Source organism: Cebidichthys violaceus, unplaced genomic scaffold (assembly GCF_023349555.1).
Source record: "Cebidichthys violaceus isolate CVI_PGR_0920_01 unplaced genomic scaffold, fCebVio1.0.p SCAF_2, whole genome shotgun sequence".
NCBI lineage: Eukaryota > Metazoa > Chordata > Actinopteri > Perciformes > Stichaeidae > Cebidichthys > Cebidichthys violaceus.
The window spans coordinates 1,658,565-1,679,534 of NW_027176372.1; the positions used below are offsets into that span (position 1 = coordinate 1,658,565).

The window sequence follows — 20,970 nt, forward strand, 5'->3', positions numbered from 1 at the left end:
CACACACACACACACACGCACAAACACACACACTCACACACACACTTACATTCACAAACACACACACAGACACACACACACTTACATTCACACACACTTACATTCACACACACTTACATTCACACACACTCATTCTCACACACACACACACACACACACACACACACACACGCACATTCACACACACACACACACACACACACACACGCACAAACACACACACTCACACACACACTTACATTCACACACATACACACACACATTCACACACTCACACACACACACACACACACGCACAATCACACACACACACTTACATTCACACACACACACACACACACACACACGCACGCACAAACACACACACTCACACACACACTTACATTCACAAACACACACACAGACACACACACACTTACATTCACACACACTTACATTCACACACACACACACACACACACGCACATTCACACACACACACACACACACACACACACACACACACACACACACGCACAAACACACACACTCACACACACACTTACATTCACACACACACACACACACTCATTCACACACGCACACACACACACACACTTACATTCACACACACTCATTCTCACACACACACACACACACACACGCACATTCACACACACACACACACACACACACACACACGCACAAACACACACACTCACACACACACTTACATTCACACACACACACACACACACACATTCACACACACACACACACACACTTACATTCACAAACACACACACACAGACACACACACACTTACATTCACACAAACTCTTTCACAAACACACACACACACTTACATTCACACACACACACACACACACACACACACACACACACACACCTCCAACAGTAACGTCTTTCTCTGGTTCCTAACAGCCTGAGTCTTGGCCTGTGTTGCAGGAGGATGAGACAGGTGAGGGGCGCTTCAGCTTCCCCGGCTACGGCATGGGCCCCGCCTGCCTGCAGGCCAAAGACGGCATGGCCATCAAGGGCAACAACAACAACGCGCCGTCCTCGGCCCCGCCCGAGAAGACCATCGAGGAGATGAAGAAGCTGTTCATCGGCCGCGCCAAGCGCATCGACACGGTGTCCCGCGTGGCCTTCCCCCTCGTCTTCCTCATTTTTAACATTTTCTACTGGATCATTTACAAGATCATCCGCAGCGAGGACATCCACAAGCAGTAGTCGAGAGGAGCGGAGGAGGAGGAGGAGGAGGAGGAGGAGGAAGGCGAGAACAGTGCGAAGAGGAGAATGCAGAGAAACAAAGCGAGAGAAGGAAACAAGAGATATCATTGTCCCCCCCCCCCCTTTTCTTCACGCCATTCCTTGTCCTCTTCCTTCATCCTCTTCCTCTTCCGGTCGAGGTTAAGTTGCTTTTCGTGGCGGTCGCCTCCCTCACCCCCCCCCACCCCCCACCCGACACCCACTAGACACTCTTTGAGATATTTATTGCTTTCTTGTTCCCTTTATTCTCCTCTCCTGCCCCCCCCCCCCCCCCCCCCCCCCCCCAAAAAAAAAACTAAATCCCAAACTCATTCTGGCTCTTTACACCTCCTGAATAATCCGGACCAGTGCAATAGCAATGCAGTAAAATGCATGATATATGAATGTGGCAATATATTAATGAAAAGACGAAAAACGTAAAAAGTAAACACAGACTTTTGCAGACACGCCCGACAAACTGTGTGGTAGCGGACGGACTGGAAGAAGAAGAAGAAGAAGTCTTGTAAAGGGAGTTTGACTTTCGGGTTTTATTCTATTTTTCTTTTGTTGCGTAGAGACAGATATATAATTATATATGAAAAAAAGTGAGGGGACGGGGTGGGGGATGTGCGAGAAGCATACAGCGGTGTAAAATACTCATATATCTATCATGAATTGGGGGGGAGACTTTATTTGAGAGACGGCCATCTGGAAATAAGGATTTTAACCCCGCCCCCCCCAAAAAAAGGAAAGAAGGCGGATCGGTGCTTCCATTAAATAAAGCGATGCAAGGATCACGCATTCTATATATCTAGATTTGCTTCAAAACGTGTATTGCGAGCACTCCTCAACGCTTTTTCCTCCCCGCCGCCACCAACGCCACCAAACCTTGAACTGCAGAGACACTCGAGGTCCGCTGCTGCCGCCGTCGATCGTACGACTGGACGACGATAAGAAGAAGAAAAAAAAAATCAGAAAAAATATAACAAACACTGAACGAGCAGTGCTGAAGATTTTTGAGAGAAAACGTCTCATTGATCCGTGGTCGTCGTGTTCCTCTTCCTGTCCTTCATTTGTTTCATATTGCATTTTGTTGTTTGGTTTTGGTTTGTATCTTAAATTAACGTGCCAAGTAAACATGTCGCTCGTGGCCGCGCAGCGCTCTGCAGCTCCGGACGGTTTTGACGTCATGGAGGGGACGTCTCCTCGCTGGGCTTCTTCGGGGTTATTTTTTTGAATCCCCCAAAAAGGTGTCGGTTTGCTTTCATGGACCGAACCGATCCGGGACGGAGTCAAACGCGGACCCCCCCCACTGGCTCTCCCTCCTCGTGTTCATCGGGGACTTGAACTGCAGATATGTTTACATCTTATTAGTGCTTCCTTGCTTTGACCCCGCCTTAATGTGACACCCCACCCTCCCCCAGCTGAGAGGACATATGTAGTAAATTATACAGATTATAGCACCTGTTATACCTTAATTAACTGTATTTCCATCTCACCATTCACACGCGCACCAACTGTCGCTGAGAGCCTCATCATTTGTGAAAAGCTACGTCTTTGTGCCCATGGAGTGTATGACTGGAGTCATTTGTTTTGCCATAGCCACGTTGGACGGGATTTAATCATTTGGTTTGATTGATGATTTATCTCTTTTACTTTGCGCCAGGCTTCTCTATGCAATAATTAGTATATGCAATTATGATTTTTTTTTTTCTTCCTTTAAGCAACGCCATCTCAAAAGCGTTTTCTGGCTCATTCATCCCACTGCTAACTGCTAAACAGTCCTCGGTGAATACGGACGGAACGGATGAAGATGAAGCGATAAAAACACGGACAGGAAGTGTCGACAGCAGACGGATTGAGCCAAACCTCTGAGTAAAGAAAGTGAAGAAATGAAAGGGGAGAAAAGTCTTGGTTGGTCTCGTTCACGTTGTCACTTCTGTGTCAATTTAGGTTTTATTGCAAGAGGCGAGAAAGAGACATTTTCCAATTTTGTAGCAAAGACAAAACTCAAATGAACAGTCTGCCCTCAATTCGTTCCTTTAAAAAGTGATGCTAACAGCTAAGCTAACAGCCTCCCCGGCTACAGCCCCATTATCATCAACAGTCTCCCTCATGACACAGTGTTCAATGAGCCACTTCACTGCAACAGCAGGACTTTTATTGTGAAGTTTATAAAATGTTTCTCACTCACAGCAAACTGAAACGTTGAGTTCCTCTCCTTCCTGGAGTCAGGCGTCAAAACGTATTTAACTTCACAATAAAGCACAGCGGAGTGTTTTATTTTTGACGTGAACAACGTGAAGAATTCCTTCTGGTTAAAATATTGAAGCCCCGGTCCAACTTGGTTTTGAAGCAAAACCAAAGATGTGTTTTGTTTTTTAATATTCCTCGTGCTTGACGTTCTTCTGCTGCTGCTGTTGCTGTGGAGCAAATGTTCAAGATGTGTTGCAGGATGTGATATATTCAGTCTATTTTAATATGATTACCAGATGCACTTCAGTCGCCAGATTAACTTCAGATATATAAATACAATTATAACATATATAAATATATATATATAAAGGCATATTTTGATATGAAACATTTATGCATTTTCCCTCTACGTCCTTGTATTTCTTGTATTTTTTTTTTTAAAGAAAGCAGTTATTTTTATTTGATAATTCACCCCATCCCATTTCTACTTACAAAGTGTTTACATGTAAACATTTTTTTACAAGTAAAACTTTCACATTGAGACTTTTTTGGGATCTGACGGGACAGATAACTTGTAATACCACTTTTCATGAATTCAGTTATGTCAGAGTGTGTTAGACTGATCCGAAGGGCTACGTACATCCTCCTGTTCACATTCCAACATGTTTTGACTTTAATAAAGTGGAAGTGCCATAGAATAAATAAATAAATCATTCCCTGATGTGACGTAAACACTCTCGAGGCCACGATCACCCAGGACGCTTCATTCCTCTGTTGCTGAGTATTTACGATGCAAACCATCAGATTTAGACAAAGACAAAACTAGCAAAGCCTGGAGGGACGTGTGTGTTTTCAACAGTATCAGGTTTTACAGCGTCGGCCTCTTTATCAAAAGGACTCATCCAGTTTCTCACAAGCAGCTCTAGATGGGATTCTGATGTAGCGATACAAACCTAAACTAAACCGCGTGTCCACCACAACGAAATGATCCTAAATGACTTTTAATTTTCATGGTTTTCATGCAGAGCGGGAATTGTTGTCGCTCTACACAAAACCAATAAATTATATTTTGTGCCGTGATGCTGGGCAGCTCATACGTGGAGAAGACGTAAGGGGAGCATCACAAGTACGTCTAGTCAGGAAAGCTAGCCAACCTGGTCAGTAGCTTGATACGAACGTGCTGCTGATGCTGAAATCCAGACAACCAGGAAGTCATTCTGTTAGAGAAAGTACAACGGAGCGACACGCAAAGTCAAAAGGTCTTAATTATGAACTCGGTACAAATCATCTTCCCCGACTTCATGAAGAAGCAGCTGTCTGACGTCACAACGATGGAAAAGCATATTGTTAAGTATATCAGCCTGTATTTTATATGTCATAAGTAAACATGTTCTGCATGTAAGTTGATGTCGCCATGTTATTAGGAAGCCGGTTAAACAATCTGTGAAAGTTATCATCTCTGCAAAATACAATTATTCAGGAAATCGTACACAAATGGCCAAAACATGTGGATGCTGCACGCTTAGCGATGGTTCTGGTTTCCGCTTGACGTCGTGGACCCAAACACTTCGGAAGTCAGAAGTTTTAAATGTCCTCCTCTGAGTTGTCTGGAAAGCAGCATTAGCTTTGTCTTCATTATTTATTCCGCTACACTTTGTTGAAAACAAGGACCTTTTACTTCCATCTTCATTCAGAATTCATGATACTTGAAACCTACGCAGCCAACAAACTCCCAAACGGAGTTTCTTTTTTCTCACAGATCCGTATCTTATGTGTACAAGCACTAGACTTTACGGGCTCCGTAAAAACCAACAAATGTAAATGCCAAAACAAACAGCTGCTGAACAAGAAAACAAATGTAGATTTGGTTGACATTAGGATTGCGCCTTGTCGAGTCCCTCCACAGCTACACGGTGACATGAACGAGTGAAAGCCTCCTCTCTGATCGCGCCCTAAACAGTCTCAACTTTGGAGGATTCCTATTTTTCCTTCCGTGCCAAAGACGCACTGCGTCTAGAATAAATCCCTTCTGTCCACAGCGGTCGTTCCGTTTTCTAGAGCTCGCGTACATATCTTCTCGTGCCATATGGGGGTTGAATATGCAACTGAAAAAAAGAAAAGAAAAAACGAGGACCTATAAGCATATCATGCATTCATTCAACTACCATTTTTACATGACTCGTACCCTTTCCCTCAGGTGTGGGTGTTGTGTGTGTGTATCATAGTCATTCTAGAGCTTCGTCATAGGCCTCTCACCATTGTATTAAACATTGTTATACTGTTCGGGTTGGGGGAGGGAGGGGTTCCTAACATGAGAGAGATGCTGGGTTTATATTGCGTCATGTGATGCGTCCGGACTGAACAAAGGAAGAAGACGTTTATAAACCCTTAGGTTCTGAAGTGGATTTTAAAGTAGCATGGTTTGATTTGTCGATGATTAATGACTCTTATTGGTTTTTGGGGGTTTTGTTTGATTCTCTTGTATTTTATTGTATGTATTGTACAATCCGATGCCCTGAGGGAGAAGGACAAATACAGTGACTTCTGAACTGCTGTGAACTAAAGGAAACATTGTTATTATTATAATTATTATATTTATTTATTTATTTATTTCCTTTGCACAAGTTGGAATGGCCTTAATTTTGCTTTACTTGCTTCTATCGTGTATTGGCACAAAGTGCACCCCGTTTGATTTGCGAAAAATTTACGAAGCTCATTACGACGCTTATAATCTGAGAGTGCACATCAAAGCAGGATGAAACAAAAAAAAATAAGAAAAGTTCAGCAAATCCTTTTTATTTTTCATTAATCTGAGAAACAATATTTTGCATGAATATAAATACAATGGCAGATATTTTGGCTTGTACAAAAAAAAGTGAAGCAATTTGAAGAGAAAAAAAAGAATGTACCGTTTCTGCTGTATCTGTATATATCTAAATATTTATTGAAATATGTCATACTACTAATTCTATTAACGATTAAAGGTTTTCTGAACAAAAATCTCTTTACCTGTTTTTGAACATTGTCAAGGTTGTTGGAGTTGGATCTTCTGCTTTCTGTTACTCGACTCAAGGATCTGTGTAATCATTCAAGAAAAAGTATTAAAAATTGCAAATAAACCCTTTGCTGCAGGGCGTCTTTATTGCCTGACGTCCCGGTGATGGACAGAACTGTTTAATATAATAACTTCTTGCATCTTTTTATTTCTGCAAATTTGTTTTCCTGCCGCCGCTCAACAGAACTCGTGGTTACGACGGGGGAAGTCGTGAGAACGTCACTGCTAGACATCAGCAACATGGACGCTGCCTTCGTCATCTAGAAGCCACCGATGCTAAAAAAATATATAGCGAGTTAGCGAGCCGTCTACATGATGCAGGCGATGCAAAGGAGTCATGACGACAAGAGGAAAAACGTACTTAAAATGGTTAACTTATCATCCACGCAGGGGGTTGTGAACCACAAGAGGGGGACGTTTATAATGACGCGTTTGTATGAACACGGTAAACACGAAACCCGTTTAAAGCATTTATTCTGCCTTTACTTTGTCCAGAAGTTCAGCTTCTTCTGGTGCGACGTTACTCCCGTCCTTCACCGGCTGAACGTTCATTTTACTGAACGTTCATTTTACTGAACGGTCACTTTATTGAATGTTCATTTTACTGAATGTTCATTTTACTGATTGTTCATTTTACTGAATGTTCTAGCTCATTTTTAAAGCGCCAAAGGGTCTGACTAATGCGTCTGAGATTCTCCAGACCACAGACTTAAGTTAATTACATTTTTAGGTAGAGGGTTATCAAAAATAGAATGCGTGACACACTGTTAAAAACAGCCGTGGTCATTGCCCATGCAGATTAACACAGTGTCGTGTTTGTTCCGTGTGCCTGCAGGTCTCCGGCGGTGGATAATCACCTGATAGGAATCACCTGTGTGCAGCTCTTTAAGGCCTCTGAGGCAGCTGAGCGCTCTGCTCACTTCTTACCGACACGCCGTCCGGCACAGACCTCATATCTGCTTCTGCACACTTTGCTTCTTTTGTTATTTTGCAAACCTAAATGTGGTTTCTTTGGGTTCCACAGCTTTTACTGTGTTCTATCCACCATTTGTTGTTTTGAGGAGCGCTCTGTGAAGCCTGTGAGGGTTCAGTTCTGATCCTCTGTCTCAAATCATTGAGAGTTTGAGTTCTCTCTCTCAGACATCTAGAGCCCTTTCTGTAAGCCAGCATTTCTGCAGACTTTGCTCAACGGAATTACCCACAATTCATAGCGTTGTGACATTAAACACAGGGTAACGAGGACAGCACATGTGTGTTCAGCCTGGCAAATTACATTAAGGATTTAAGATGGAACATAAGAAAACATGAGGAATGCAAGTGGGTGAACAAAGGCAAGTGTCTTTGTTCACCCACTGTTTAAAGGTGGTGGCCCAGCTAGTTCAAATAACTATAGGCCAATATCTAAATTAGTGCTAGAATTCTTGAAGACTTAAGGAGTTCTTATACACCAATGCCATTTTATCAACCGATCAGTCAGGCTTTGGGAGAAAACATAGCACTGTTACAGCTGCAATGAAAGTGGTAAATGACATTTCTGTTGCTCTTGACAATAAGCAACATTGTGCGTCACTGTTTATTGATCTGTCTAAAGCATTTGACACAGTTGACCATGATGTTTTAAGGCTAAGGCTCCTCAACTCAGAGCAAGCGGTCGCTTGGTTCACGAGCTACCTTGAGAATAGGTCGCAGTGCATCAGATATGAGGGTCTATCCTCTGATATTGCAACCGTCTATAAAGGTGTGCCACAAGGCTCTGTATTAGGTCCACTTTTATTTACTGTTTACATAAATAATCTGGGCCAAAATGTGGTAGACGCTAACTTTCACTTTTATGCTGACGACACTGTGATATATTGCTGTGCGTCAACTCTTGTGCAGGCAATTGATCTCTTGCAAAATGCTTTTAATGTTGTTCAAAATACCCTTTGTCAACTGAAACTGGTTCTAAATACAGAAGACAAAAAACGTGTGTTGTTTTCAAACTGTCGGAGTAGGCCACAGAATATCCCTTCGGTGGTCACTCTTGAAGGAAGTGAAATAGAGGTTGTTGACTCTTATAAATATCTGGGTATTTTCATTGATGACTCCCTCACTTTTCAGCCACATGTGCAGTACCTGGTGAAAAAGGTGAGGTTAAAACTGGGTTTTTATTTTCAAAATAAGCTGTGCTTTTCAACTAATGTAAAAAAGCGACTAGTTGCTGCTACTTTTTTACCTGTGTTGGACTATGGTGATCTTCTTTATATGCATGCCTCTGCTAACTGTCTTCGTATGGTGGACACGGCTTACCGTGGTTCACTGCGGTTCATTACCAATTGTAAAGCTCTGACTCACCACTGTGAGTTCTACTCCAAGGTAGGATGGCCCGCTTTGGCCACCCGTAGGCTCTGTCATTGGTACACCTTTCATTTATAAGGCAATCTGCTCCCAAACTACCCGTGTGTCTCTTCATCACGCAGAAACGTGTCGGACAATACTCCTTGCGTTCTCAGGACTTCTTTATGCTCACTGTCCCAAATGCCAGAACGGAAATGGGAAAAAGGGCTTTTGTGTTCTCTGCACTCTCATCGTGGAATATGTTGCAGAATGATTTAAAACTCAAAGAACTGATATCACTTACTGCTTTTAAATCTAAAATGAAAGAAATACAGGCAGGTTCCCAAAAATGTAAATGTTTTTTAAATGAACTCGGATTTGTCACTGTCTCTCAACTTTGAGTTTCTTTTAACTTGTCTTGTTCTGTGTTTTCTGTCTTGGCCAGGTCTCCCTTGAAAAATAGATTTTTAATCTCAATGGGACTTTCCTGGTTAAATAAAGGTTTAAGAGATTATATTACAGATTTATTCATCAAATATTTGATTTTTGATTAATTGATTAATTGACGACTACCTCTCATCTCGTGAGGCAAAAGCCTGGAAGACGTTCAAATCAGGGAGCAAACAGTGTAAAATATAAAAACCACAATTGTACATATGATTTCATGGTAACGTGATATGTCGCAGCAAAGTGCTGCACTGTTTGTATTTACACTACTTAAGCCCTCAGAGCCTCTCACGCTGAAACCATCTAACAGGTGACGTCAGTCAAGTCCCTGAGGGTTCAGGGTTTAAGGCCTTAGGGGGGATGTTGGGACTGGGCCTTAAAGGATGCAAGTGTAAGTGAGGATATTTTCTCCAGTCCTCTCTCAGAATAGATGTTTGTGTCTCACTTGTAGTTGTGATAAGGTCAGCGAGCAGGAAATGACATATTTAATGAGGCTCCACACAAGTTCTCTGTGTGTGTGTGTGTGTGTGTGTGTGTGTGTGTGTGTGTGTGTGTGTGTGTGTGTGTGTGTGTGTGTGTGTGTGTGTGTGTGTGTGTGTGTGTGTGAACACAGTCTGCGTGCTCGGGGGGTCTGGCTGCCAGCTGGACCAGAACATGCTGGAAGCCACGAATACTAATAATGTGTCTGTTCACAGCAGGAGGGCCGCAACTCACTGAATACTGATCCTCACAAGAAGATGCAGGACGAGTGTACAAACAAGCCGGCCATATGTCGACACAGGCGGCACCGTAACCGGCTGGAACATTAATGAGTCCATTAAGGGGCCGCGTGTCCTTGAGCGAGACCCTGAACCTCTAACCACCTTTTTGTTATTGATGTGGTGACTGTGGAACGTGGTGGATTGCTTTTGGTTCGATAGCCGGTTATTCTGCTCCGTTTCTTTAAGCACGACTCAAATAGTGTTGAGTGTAATCATCGTGGCGCACGCGCTCAGATGGACTGAACTTAACACGCACCAACACCTTCGGCTTCGTCCTCCTCACACTTCTTCGGTTCATGCCGAGTTCAAGTGAAGTCAGCGGAGTGGAAGAAGTCACCGTCCTGACAGAGCGCATGTGAGAAGCTGAGCGCGCACACACACACACACACACACACACACACACACACACACACACACACACACACACACACCTGAAGTCACCTGTGAAGCTCACGTTGTTAAAGCCGTCGTTGTTTCACTCAGGGATATGAAGAAGTCTGTCTGCTGCGTATGTACAGAAAATAGCTTTGCTAACATGTTAGCCTCGCCTGACCATATTTTCAAACCCCCCAAACCAGGACCCTGAAGTGTACCCAGGAGGCAACCTCCGGTTCTGCCGAGTGAAGTCGACGCTTTGTGTCTTTAAAGCTGCATTCTCTCTAGTGTCCACCAGGGGGCGACTCCTCTGGTTGTACAGAAGTCTGTGAGAAGATGGATCTACTTCTCTCTTGATTTATTCCCTCAGTAAACAGTCAGTTGGGGTCGCGTTCACTGTGTTCATGAGACAGGCCCATACGAAGGCCCCCTTCTTGTGGTGCTCACGAACTTGTACGAGGTAATCATCCGAAAGCTCAAAGTTCGCGAGTTGTGACGTGTTTGTGGACGTTCTTTAGGTGGATGGTAAGGTAACATATGACCATTTCAGTCACTCCCCATATTCGATGTTATTATAACTACCCCTGCCGGCCCCAGCACTAGCTGCATCAATAATCTCTCCTCAAGTCTGCAAATTTTGATTCTGGACTGACTTTTGATGCTTGTGTGACCAAAGTTGTGCGGTCCTGCTTTGCCTCAATTGGGACAGCGAAGCAGAATCGGGTCATTCCTTTCACCTGCAGACCTGGAGAGAGTCATTCGTGCTTCTTCTCTCTTCCAGACTCGACTACTGCCGTGCACTTTGTTCTGGTATCGGCAGGCGAAACATTCAGAGACTGCAATGGAAACAGAGCGCTGCTGCCAGGCTTTTAACTCGTACGAAGAGAAGCGACCACACCGCATCGATCTCTAAAGCTGCGGGACTCGCTTCCTGGTGATCTAAGGCTGTAAATTCAAAATATTACAATTAACTTCCACAAAGTGAAAGGGTTAAAGTTCTAAAACGAAAACACGGACAACTCCCGGAATGGACAACGCCGCAGCAGCAACCTGTCAATCAGCGTGTAGCCCCGCCCCTAAAGCATTGTAGCTGACGCTGACCGGCGTATACACGTTGCCATGACAACACCGTAAGTTGAGTTACGCGATTTGTATTATTATTTAGTTTATTTCTGCAATTGTAATACATTACGTTTACTGTAATTTCGGGTACCTTGTGTTAAACTCGTAACCGTTTTGTCCTTGTTTTACTCATGATGATAGATGAGCTTTTGTTGTTGTAACGTGACCATTAACCCGGAAGTTAAGCGGAGCTCAGAAAGACAAGAAATGGCGGGTGAAAACAGCGACCTTTTTCTTTCCCGTAATGTTATTCTACTACTGGTCTACCAGGCGAACACGGTAAAGTTTATTAAGTTAACTCATTAAAGTACTGTTATACTTGTTGTAGGTGATGAGAGACAGAGCATTTGTTTCTTTGTTGTTTGTACATGAAGCTGTTTTGTGTCTTCTAGTTTTCACGGTGTTCCATGAGAGGACAATAATAAACGTGAACATCAGTAAGAAGCGTGGACTCTTTTATGACCAGTGTGGATACAGTGAAAACGTGGCCTAATTCCATCCTACCGAGGTGCTTCCATTCCCTGCAGTAAACCAGCGTGCAGTTCTGCTTCATCCCCTGCAGAGGACTACAGCGGACTACAGGTCTCAGTGTGCAGTTCTGCTTCATCTCCTGCAGCGGACTACAGGTCTCAGTGTGCAGTTCTACATCTCCTGTAGCGGACTACAGCGGACTACATGTCTCAGTGTGCAGTTCTACATCTCCTGTAGCGGACTACAGCGAACTACATGTCTCAGTGTGCAGTTCTACATCTCCTGTAGCGGACTACAGCGGACTACATGTCTCAGTGTGCAGTTCTACATCTCCTGTAGCGGACTACAGGTTTCAGAGTGCATCTTCAGGTCAGACTGTGCAATACATAAATTCCGCCTCTGGTAATTGATGGACAGTTCCACTACAAAGTTATTAAGAGATTGATCATTGTTATAAGAATGTACAGGTGCTCAGGACTGTAGAGACAAGAGTGATACAAAACATAACTGTCCTTATATTAACTGTCATTCTTACTCAGGCAATGCTGTTAAGTTGATGATTGTTGCTCCTGTAAAGTTACAAAATGTCAGTTAATAGTAATTTGTTATCTCAATATGGTGAGTTAGTTGAGCAGGTTGATTTCCTGTCAGAAGCGCAAGGAGTCTTAAATTCTGAAACTGATGCAGCAGAGAAAGAAAAAACAAGAGAAACATGCAAAAGTCATTTAACACCCAAAATGCTGGAGCTGAAAGAGCAAGAATCAGCTCAAGGAGATAGAAAGTTCAAGTCAGCATATGAGAAATGGAAAACCCATGTTAGGGAAATCCGTAACAAATTAAAACACAAGTGCTCTGAGAGTGACTTGTATGACATGATGGATGTGGTCGAGAAGCTTGAGTCTGAATTGAAGCATTTATACGACAACACACGACTCCAAACAGTACCAAGCCAAGAAATTCGGAGAAAAATTGATGCATGCTCAGCTGTGTCAGCAGATTTATTGAGACTAATGAACGTTCGCCTGATTGAAGAAGGAGAAGAATTTGATCCTGAGGTGGAAAAATCAAGGTTACGGATGCTGCTCGACAGTGAACACGCTAGGTCCATATATGGGTCCACAGCTTCCAGAGTCACTGTACTCAGCCACCGTTCCAACCATCTCTCAGAGTCACCAAGTATATCGGCTAAGAGAGCAGATACAGCTGCACAGTTGGCTGCAAAAAGAGCTGAAATTGAAATGGAAGCTGTCATTGAAGCACAACGTCAGCAACTGAAAAGGCTTGAAAATCAAAGAGACATTGAGGTCATTGAAGCAAAGCTTAGAGTGTATACTGAGGAGGAGTCAAAGGAAAAAAGTGAGAAATACAGTCCCGTGGGCAGCCCTGTGTACAATCAAATGAACGATACAACTCCACATGCTCCCTATGCAGGATGTCAGGGAGGGCAACTTACAAAAAATGAAGCATCCTTAGTGCAGACATTACAGGAGTCAATGGCTCTCTCTCGACTTCCAGTTCCAGAACCTTCTGTATTCTCTGGAGATCCACTGAACTTCATAGAATGGAGCACAAGCTTCAAGGCTCTCATAGAGAGACGATGCTCAAATCCTGCCGATAGGTTGTTCTACTTACAAAAGTACATCGGTGGGGAGGCAAGGACAGCTCTTGAAGGCAGTTTCTACAGAAAGGACGATGAGGCCTATCAACAAGCATGGGATAAGCTGAATGCTAGATATGGTCATTCCTTTGTGGTGCAACGGGCCTTCAGAGATAAACTTAACAGGTGGCCAAAGATAAGTGGGAAAGAGTACGTGAAGCTAAGAGAATTCAGTGATTTCCTGCAAACATGTAGCAATGCTATGCCCCATATCAACGGTCTCCAGGTACTGAACGACTGTGAAGAGAATCAGAAGATGTTGCTCAAACTCCCTGATTGGGTAACGTCCAGGTGGAATCGTTATGTCATGGAACAGCTGGATCAAGCCAAGGACTATCCAACCTTTAGAGAGTTTGCTTTGTTCATCTCAAGGGAAGCACGCATAGCGTGCAATCCGGTGTCATCGTTGCATGCATTAAAGCCCTCCGAAGAAAAGCCATTTAGAGAAACAAACCGCTCAAAGGCAAACGCCTTTGCCACAAATGTGAAGGACTCGGATGGATCAAGTATCATAATCGAATCCAATAATGTAGAAGAGCTCAAGCTGGAAGATTCCAATAAACCAAATAAATGGAACTCACCGGCTCACAACTCAAACCCAGGCAAGTGTATGTGTTGTGGAGAAAATCATTCCATACACAGATGTCAAATGCTAATGGAAATGTCTGGGGAAGAAAAGAGAAGGTTCATTCAGGATACTAAGCTGTGTTTTGCATGCCTGAGGAAAGGACACCACTCCAAAGACTGTAAGAACAAAGCCATGTGTGGAATATGCAAAAGGAACCATCCTACTCCATTGCATGAAGATCATCCTGCAGCAAACAAATCCTTCCCTCAAGGTGTCCTGCAAGCCAAAGAAAATACATCCTCACTATCATGCTGCGTGGATGGAGGTGGAGGTGGGAGCACGTCAATGATCGTTCCAGTATGGATCTCAGCACCTAACACCCCCGATTCAGAAACCCTGGTGTATGCCCTATTGGACACTCAGAGCACTCACACATTTGTTGACCAGGAGGTATGTGAAAGGCTGCAGGCAGTGATGGAACCAGTAAAACTAAAGCTTTCCACTATGATGGGAAAAGATTCAATTGTGAAGAGTCAGAGAGTTAGTGGACTTAAAGTCCGAGGGTTTTCCTCAGATAGCTTGATTGATTTACCTCCTGCCTATACAAGGGATTTCATTCCGCTAGAACGTACGCACATTCCGACCTGCAAAACCGCCAATAAGTGGAAACACCTTGAAGTCATAGCTCAAGAAATGCCCCCCCTAATGGATTGTGGAGTAGGACTTTTGATTGGATATGACTGCTCCAGAGCACTGGCACCACGAAGGGTTATCACTGGAGGTGACTATGACCCTTACGCCATTAAGACTGATCTAGGTTGGAGCATCGTAGGAAGCGCACCACAACGTCTGAACTCCATGGATGTGACTGGTCTGTGTCATCGTATATCTGTCCGGGAGCTTCCATCTGTGACGCCATCTGCTGTTATTAGAGCGCTCGAGTCCGATTTTGCGGACACCAGACCAGGAGAAAAAAGCATATCTCAAGAAGATATTCAGTTTCTGCAAGTTTTAAAGGGAAGAATCCAGCAGAACGAGTGCGGCCACTTTGAGATGCCCCTTCCCTTCAGAGCACGTCCTCACCTCCCCGACAACAAGAAGCTTGCCCTAGTCCGGCTGAAGCACCTTAAAAAGAAACTTGACAGAGATCCTAAATTCAGGAATGACTATTTGAGATTCATGGAAGGTGTCTTCAAGGATGGTGATGCAGAGAGAGCAGACACGCCAGCAAGGTTAGGAAATGCATGGTACATCCCACACCAAGGGGTTTATCACCCTAAGAAACCTGAGAAGATTAGGGTAGTTTTTGACTGCTCTGCAAAGTATGAAGGCACTGCCTTGAATGACCATCTGCTAACAGGACCGGATCTTACAAATGGAATGACTGGAGTGCTCTGCCAGTTCCGTAAACATCCCATTGCAGTCATGTGTGATGTGGAAAAAATGTTCCACAGGTTCCATGTTAGCAAGGAAGACCGAGATTATCTGCGGTTCCTGTGGTGGAAAAATGGAGATACCAACTCGGAACCTAGAGAGTATCGTATGAAAGTTCACCTCTTCGGAGCATCATCATCTCCAGGCTGCGCCAATTATGGCATGAAGCATCTGGCCAGCCAAAACGAGCAAGAGTTCCCATCAGCAGCTAGCTTCATCAGAAAGCATTTCTATGTAGACGATGGCCTCATAAGCTTGGAAACCGTTGACATGGCAGTCAAACTGGTGAAGGAAACCCAAATGGTCTGTGCTAAAGGGAAGTTACACCTTCACAAGTTCATTTCCAACAGCCGAGAGGTAATGGAGTCTATCTGTGTCACTGAACGTGCTGTTGAGGTGAAGAATGTGGATCTCAACTACGACGATCTTCCAGTGCAAAGAGTGTTGGGAGTAAGGTGGGACGTAGAAGGTGACGCCTTCTCTTTCAAGGTCTCACTAGATGAGAAATCCGCCACACGTCGTGGTATACTCTCAGTTGTGGCTTCTCTTTATGATCCTTTAGGATTTCTGGCTCCATTCATCCTTCAAGGAAAGAGGATACTACAAGAGATGTGTCAGAAGGGCATCAGTTGGGATGAACCACTGCCCAGTGAATTGAAGCCAAGGTGGGAGAGTTGGGTGAAGGATTTGGGAAACCTTGAAAAGATTCAGATCCCAAGATGCTTTACTCCTGAAAACTTTGGAAAGGTCCTAAGAGTTGAACTGCATCACTTTTCAGATGCTAGCAGTCAAGGCTATGGTCAGTGTTCATATATCAGATTGGTAAGTGAAGATAAGGTGCACTGCGCCTTGATCATGGGCAAAGCAAGAGTCGCACCCACAAAAATAGTCACCATACCAAGACTAGAACTAACTGCAGCAGTGATCTCTGCAGCTGTGAGCAATATGCTAAAGGAAGAGCTAGAGCTCAGTGTTGACAGAGTACTTTTGGACAGATTCACAAGTAGTCCTAGGGTATATCAACAATGAAGCTCGAAGGTTCCATGTCTTCGTCGCAAACCGTGTTCAGAGAATTCGGGAAACCACCAACCCAGGACATTGGTACTATGTTGACACAGGGGAGAACCCTGCTGATCATGCCTCAAGAGGCCTCAAGGTAGCAGAGCTGATCAATTCAAACTGGCTAACAGGACCAAAGTTTCTATGGCAAAGGGAAGTAGTTACAAACCACGGAACTACAGAGCTTCTGGTGGGAGACCCTGAAGTCAAGGCAATTCAAGTGCTGAAAACTGAGGCTGCATGGCAAGTTGATTTTCAAGAGCGACTGTCACGGTTCTCAAAATGGACCACAGCGGTAAACGTCATTGCTCGGATTCAACGATTAGCCAAGAGAATTAGGAAGACGGAACCCCTAAGTGTTGAGGAAAGAAGGAGGGCTGCCCTCACTCTCACCAAGCTTGCACAGCAAGATGCCTTCAAAGATGAGTTGCACATACTCAGCCAGAAATCTGGAAAGCTGCCCTGTAACCACCAACTCTACCAGCTTGACCCACTCCTGCAAGATAATATACTGAGAGTGGGAGGACGACTGAGGAGAGCATCTGCACCTCTTGATCTGAGACACCCAATAATCCTTCCCAGAGATGGTGTTGTTACACGCCTCATTCTTGCACACCATCATAGAAAAACACAACACCAAGGCAGAGGACAAACCCTGAATGAACTAAGGACCAATGGCTACTGGATTATTGGTGGTAGCAAGGCAGTAGCCGAGTACATAAGGCAGTGTGTCCACTGTAGGAGAGCCCGCAGGCCACCAGAGGAGCAACGGATGGCAGATCTACCTAGCGACCGTGTTGATCCCTCACCACCGTTCACCTACTGCGGTATGGACTGTTTTGGTTCATTCCATACTAAGCAAGGTCGCAAGGAACATAAACGGTATGGTCTCCTTTTCACGTGTCTATGCTCCAGAGCAGTCCACATAGAGATGCTAGAAGACATGACTACTGACGCATTCATAAATGCCCTACGGTGTTTCATGGCCATCCGTGGAGCTGTCAGACACATTCGATCTGATCAAGGATCCAACTTTGTTGGAGCAAAACATGAAATGGAAAGAGCCCTAAAGGAAGTGAACAATGAAAGAGTGGCTGCATATCTGGCAGATAAGCAGTGTGACTTTCGCATGAATGTACCAGATTCAAGTCACGTTGGAGGCATATGGGAGCGACAGATTAGGACAGTGAGAAATGTACTAGGCTCCGTCCTTGCACACAGTGCTGGAAGACTTGACGATGCTTCCTTAAGGACATTTTTCTACGAAGCCATGTCCATCGTGAATAACCGCCCACTTACTGTTGACAGTATCAGCGATCCCACAAGTCTGGAGCCACTAACACCCAACCATCTCCTCACCATGAAATCCTCTGTCCCATTGCCCCCACCGGGTAAATTTGTGAAGGAAGACTTGTATGCTAAAAAGCGGTGGAGACGAGTGCAATATCTGTCCGAACAATTTTGGAACAGATGGAGAAGGGAATATCTTGCCAACATCACTCTAAGGCAACGATGGCATTCTCCAAGACGAAACATGCAGGTTGGCGATATTGTGATTGTCAAGGAAGAGGAGATCTCTCGCAATGAATGGAAACTTGCCAGGGTTCTCGACGTACATAAGGATGATGACGGACTTGTGCGAAAAGCTAAAATACAGATAGGAGAGCGAAAGTTAGGAAAAGGGGGTGAACGCCTTAGCAAACCTTCCATTGTTGAACGACCCATCCAGAAGTTAGTTATTCTTGTGGAAAGCAGCTAAAGGTTAAAAAGAGAAAAATAAATAAAATAAAAATCTGGTTTAGTCAGACAGTGATCAGTTATCTACTCTCAAGCTTAGGAAAGTAAGTTACTATTTACCCTATGTCTGTGGATAACAGTGTTTTTTATTAATAACATTCTACTGTTTTGAGGTATAGAGTTTAAAAATTGCTATTCAAGTAAGTTGCTCAATTTCAGATGTTTTTTGAGTGACCTTAACAATGTGTTTGGAAATTACCATTGATTTAATTGATAAAAAGTGTACAATGTCACTGACATATATTTGGATGTTAATTAATCAAAGGTAATTTGGTGGGAGTGTAGCTGACGCTGACCGGCGTATACACGTTGCCATGACAACACCGTAAGTTGAGTTACGCGATTTGTATTATTATTTAGTTTATTTCTGCAATTGTAATACATTACGTTTACTGTAATTTCGGGTACCTTGTGTTAAACTCGTAACCGTTTTGTCCTTGTTTTACTCATGATGATAGATGAGCTTTTGTTGTTGTAACGTGACCATTAACCCGGAAGTTAAGCGGAGCTCAGAAAGACAAGAAATGGCGGGTGAAAACAGCGACCTTTTTCTTTCCCGTAATGTTATTCTACTACTGGTCTACCAGGCGAACACGGTAAAGTTTATTAAGTTAACTCATTAAAGTACTGTTATACTTGTTGTAGGTGATGAGAGACAGAGCATTTGTTTCTTTGTTGTTTGTACATGAAGCTGTTTTGTGTCTTCTAGTTTTCACGGTGTTCCATGAGAGGACAATAATAAACGTGAACATCAGTAAGAAGCGTGGACTCTTTTATGACCAGTGTGGATACAAGCATCCCCTGCTTTATGATCTGTTTGACTCTAAATGGAGCATAATGTACTAAATGAACATCATGCTGTATTGAAGAAGACTGGAAACTAGAGATTTAGACCATAAACTCATGTTTACAATGTTTACTGAGGGAATAAATCAAGAGAGAAGTAGAGTCATTTTAGACTAGACTTCTATACAACCAGAGGAGTCGCCCCCTGGTGGACACTAGAGAGAATGCAGCTTTAACAACACTTCCTCATTTAGAGTGTTTCCTGCACATGACAGAAGAGGCTAAGCACCATGAGCTCGTGACACGTGAACTTTACAGCTCGGTAGAAAAGTACACCTGCTCCTGAACGCAGCACGGCTTCACTCTGTAATCTGGCAGCGTCCGCAGAAACAGCATCACATTAAAACAGGAACGTGATTTATTGAAGCCGGTTCGTCTCTTTTTCTGGTTCCGTATCGATCCTCCGAAGACGAATCGCTCTTTTTCTTCTCGGCGTGCCTCCGCAGAGAGGTCAGGGGTCAGCGTGAGCTACAGAGCGGCGACCCTGCTGCTGGTCAGCGCTCGGCTGCTGAATACTAATCTGAGGAGGAAAGTCGAAGGTTTCGATCCGCTGTGAGAGGAAATCTGTCCCGTTGTATGATTTACTGGAGGACACCTGGAGGACACCTGGAGGACTGTACAGAGGTACAATCTGTAAGAACGTGTACTCTACTGCAGTACTTACACGTTCTGATACTTTATACTTCTCCCCACTACATCTCACAGGTACATATTGTACTTTATACTGTTCTACCTCTCACAGGTACATATTGTACTTTATACTGTAAATATGTTTTACTGATTCTTTAATCTGTTGAAATAACAGATTTCTAACTTTAAAGTAAGGAAGTATTCATTGTTTTGTTATCAGGAACACTTTGATATCTTCATGACCTCATGACCTATTATTTGTGTCATTTGTTCCTTCATGTTCATCAACTTGTGCTCCAGAGTTACGATGTCATTAGTTGTGTATTAATCCTCCTTCACTGCGTCTCCTCTGAACTCTGCAGCAGCCATCATTCAGTGATCTCTGCTGTAATGAGGTCGTCACATCATTCCTTCACCGACGTCTCTGCTACCGACGGTCAGCAGGTCACAGAGCTGCACATGACGTGTAGAAACAGGACCAGTTACCTCAACGTTCAGCTGTAGTGTCGACTGGTCCGTGAGTTACGCCAAAAAGTGTTTATTTGTAGAAAAATGTTTATTTGTAGAAAAATGGTAGTTTGGTGGTCATTTTTTAAGATGCCCATATTTACATCAACGCTGCCTAAAATCATGCTTCTGTGAATGAGGTTGAAAACGGTACAAATGTGAATTAAATTGTATAAATTAAGTGAACAATGACTTTTTTTAAATGACCAGTCATTATATTTTATTAAAAAAGTTTTATAAAAGTGTGAAATTTCCAAAAAGTATTCATAAAATATGTGAAAACTAATGAAATATGCTCAATAAATGTCATCCTTCCACCTCACAACTTCAGATAGAAGCTAATCTGAACCCGTGTACATTATAACATAGTACCACAGTACTACTTGGTCTGGTCTGGTTTAAAGTCACTCTGACATAGAAGCTTCAGCAGCTCTACTTTAGTGTGACTCTACATCCACCGGGTTGCCAGGTCTGATGC

General features: G+C 43.6%; 1 protein-coding gene across 1 annotated transcript in view; it reads left to right on the top strand.

Moving 5' to 3' along the window:
- The window catches only part of glra1 (glycine receptor, alpha 1), an 83,583-nt gene extending 82,057 nt beyond the window's left edge, over window positions 1-1,526 (top strand). The window contains 1 exon segment of the mRNA XM_068714067.1: window positions 949-1,526. Within this exon segment, the coding sequence (XP_068570168.1) occupies window positions 949-1,233 (285 nt within the window). The 3' untranslated portion in view covers window positions 1,234-1,526.
- Window positions 1,527-20,970: the final 19,444 nt, after the last annotated feature.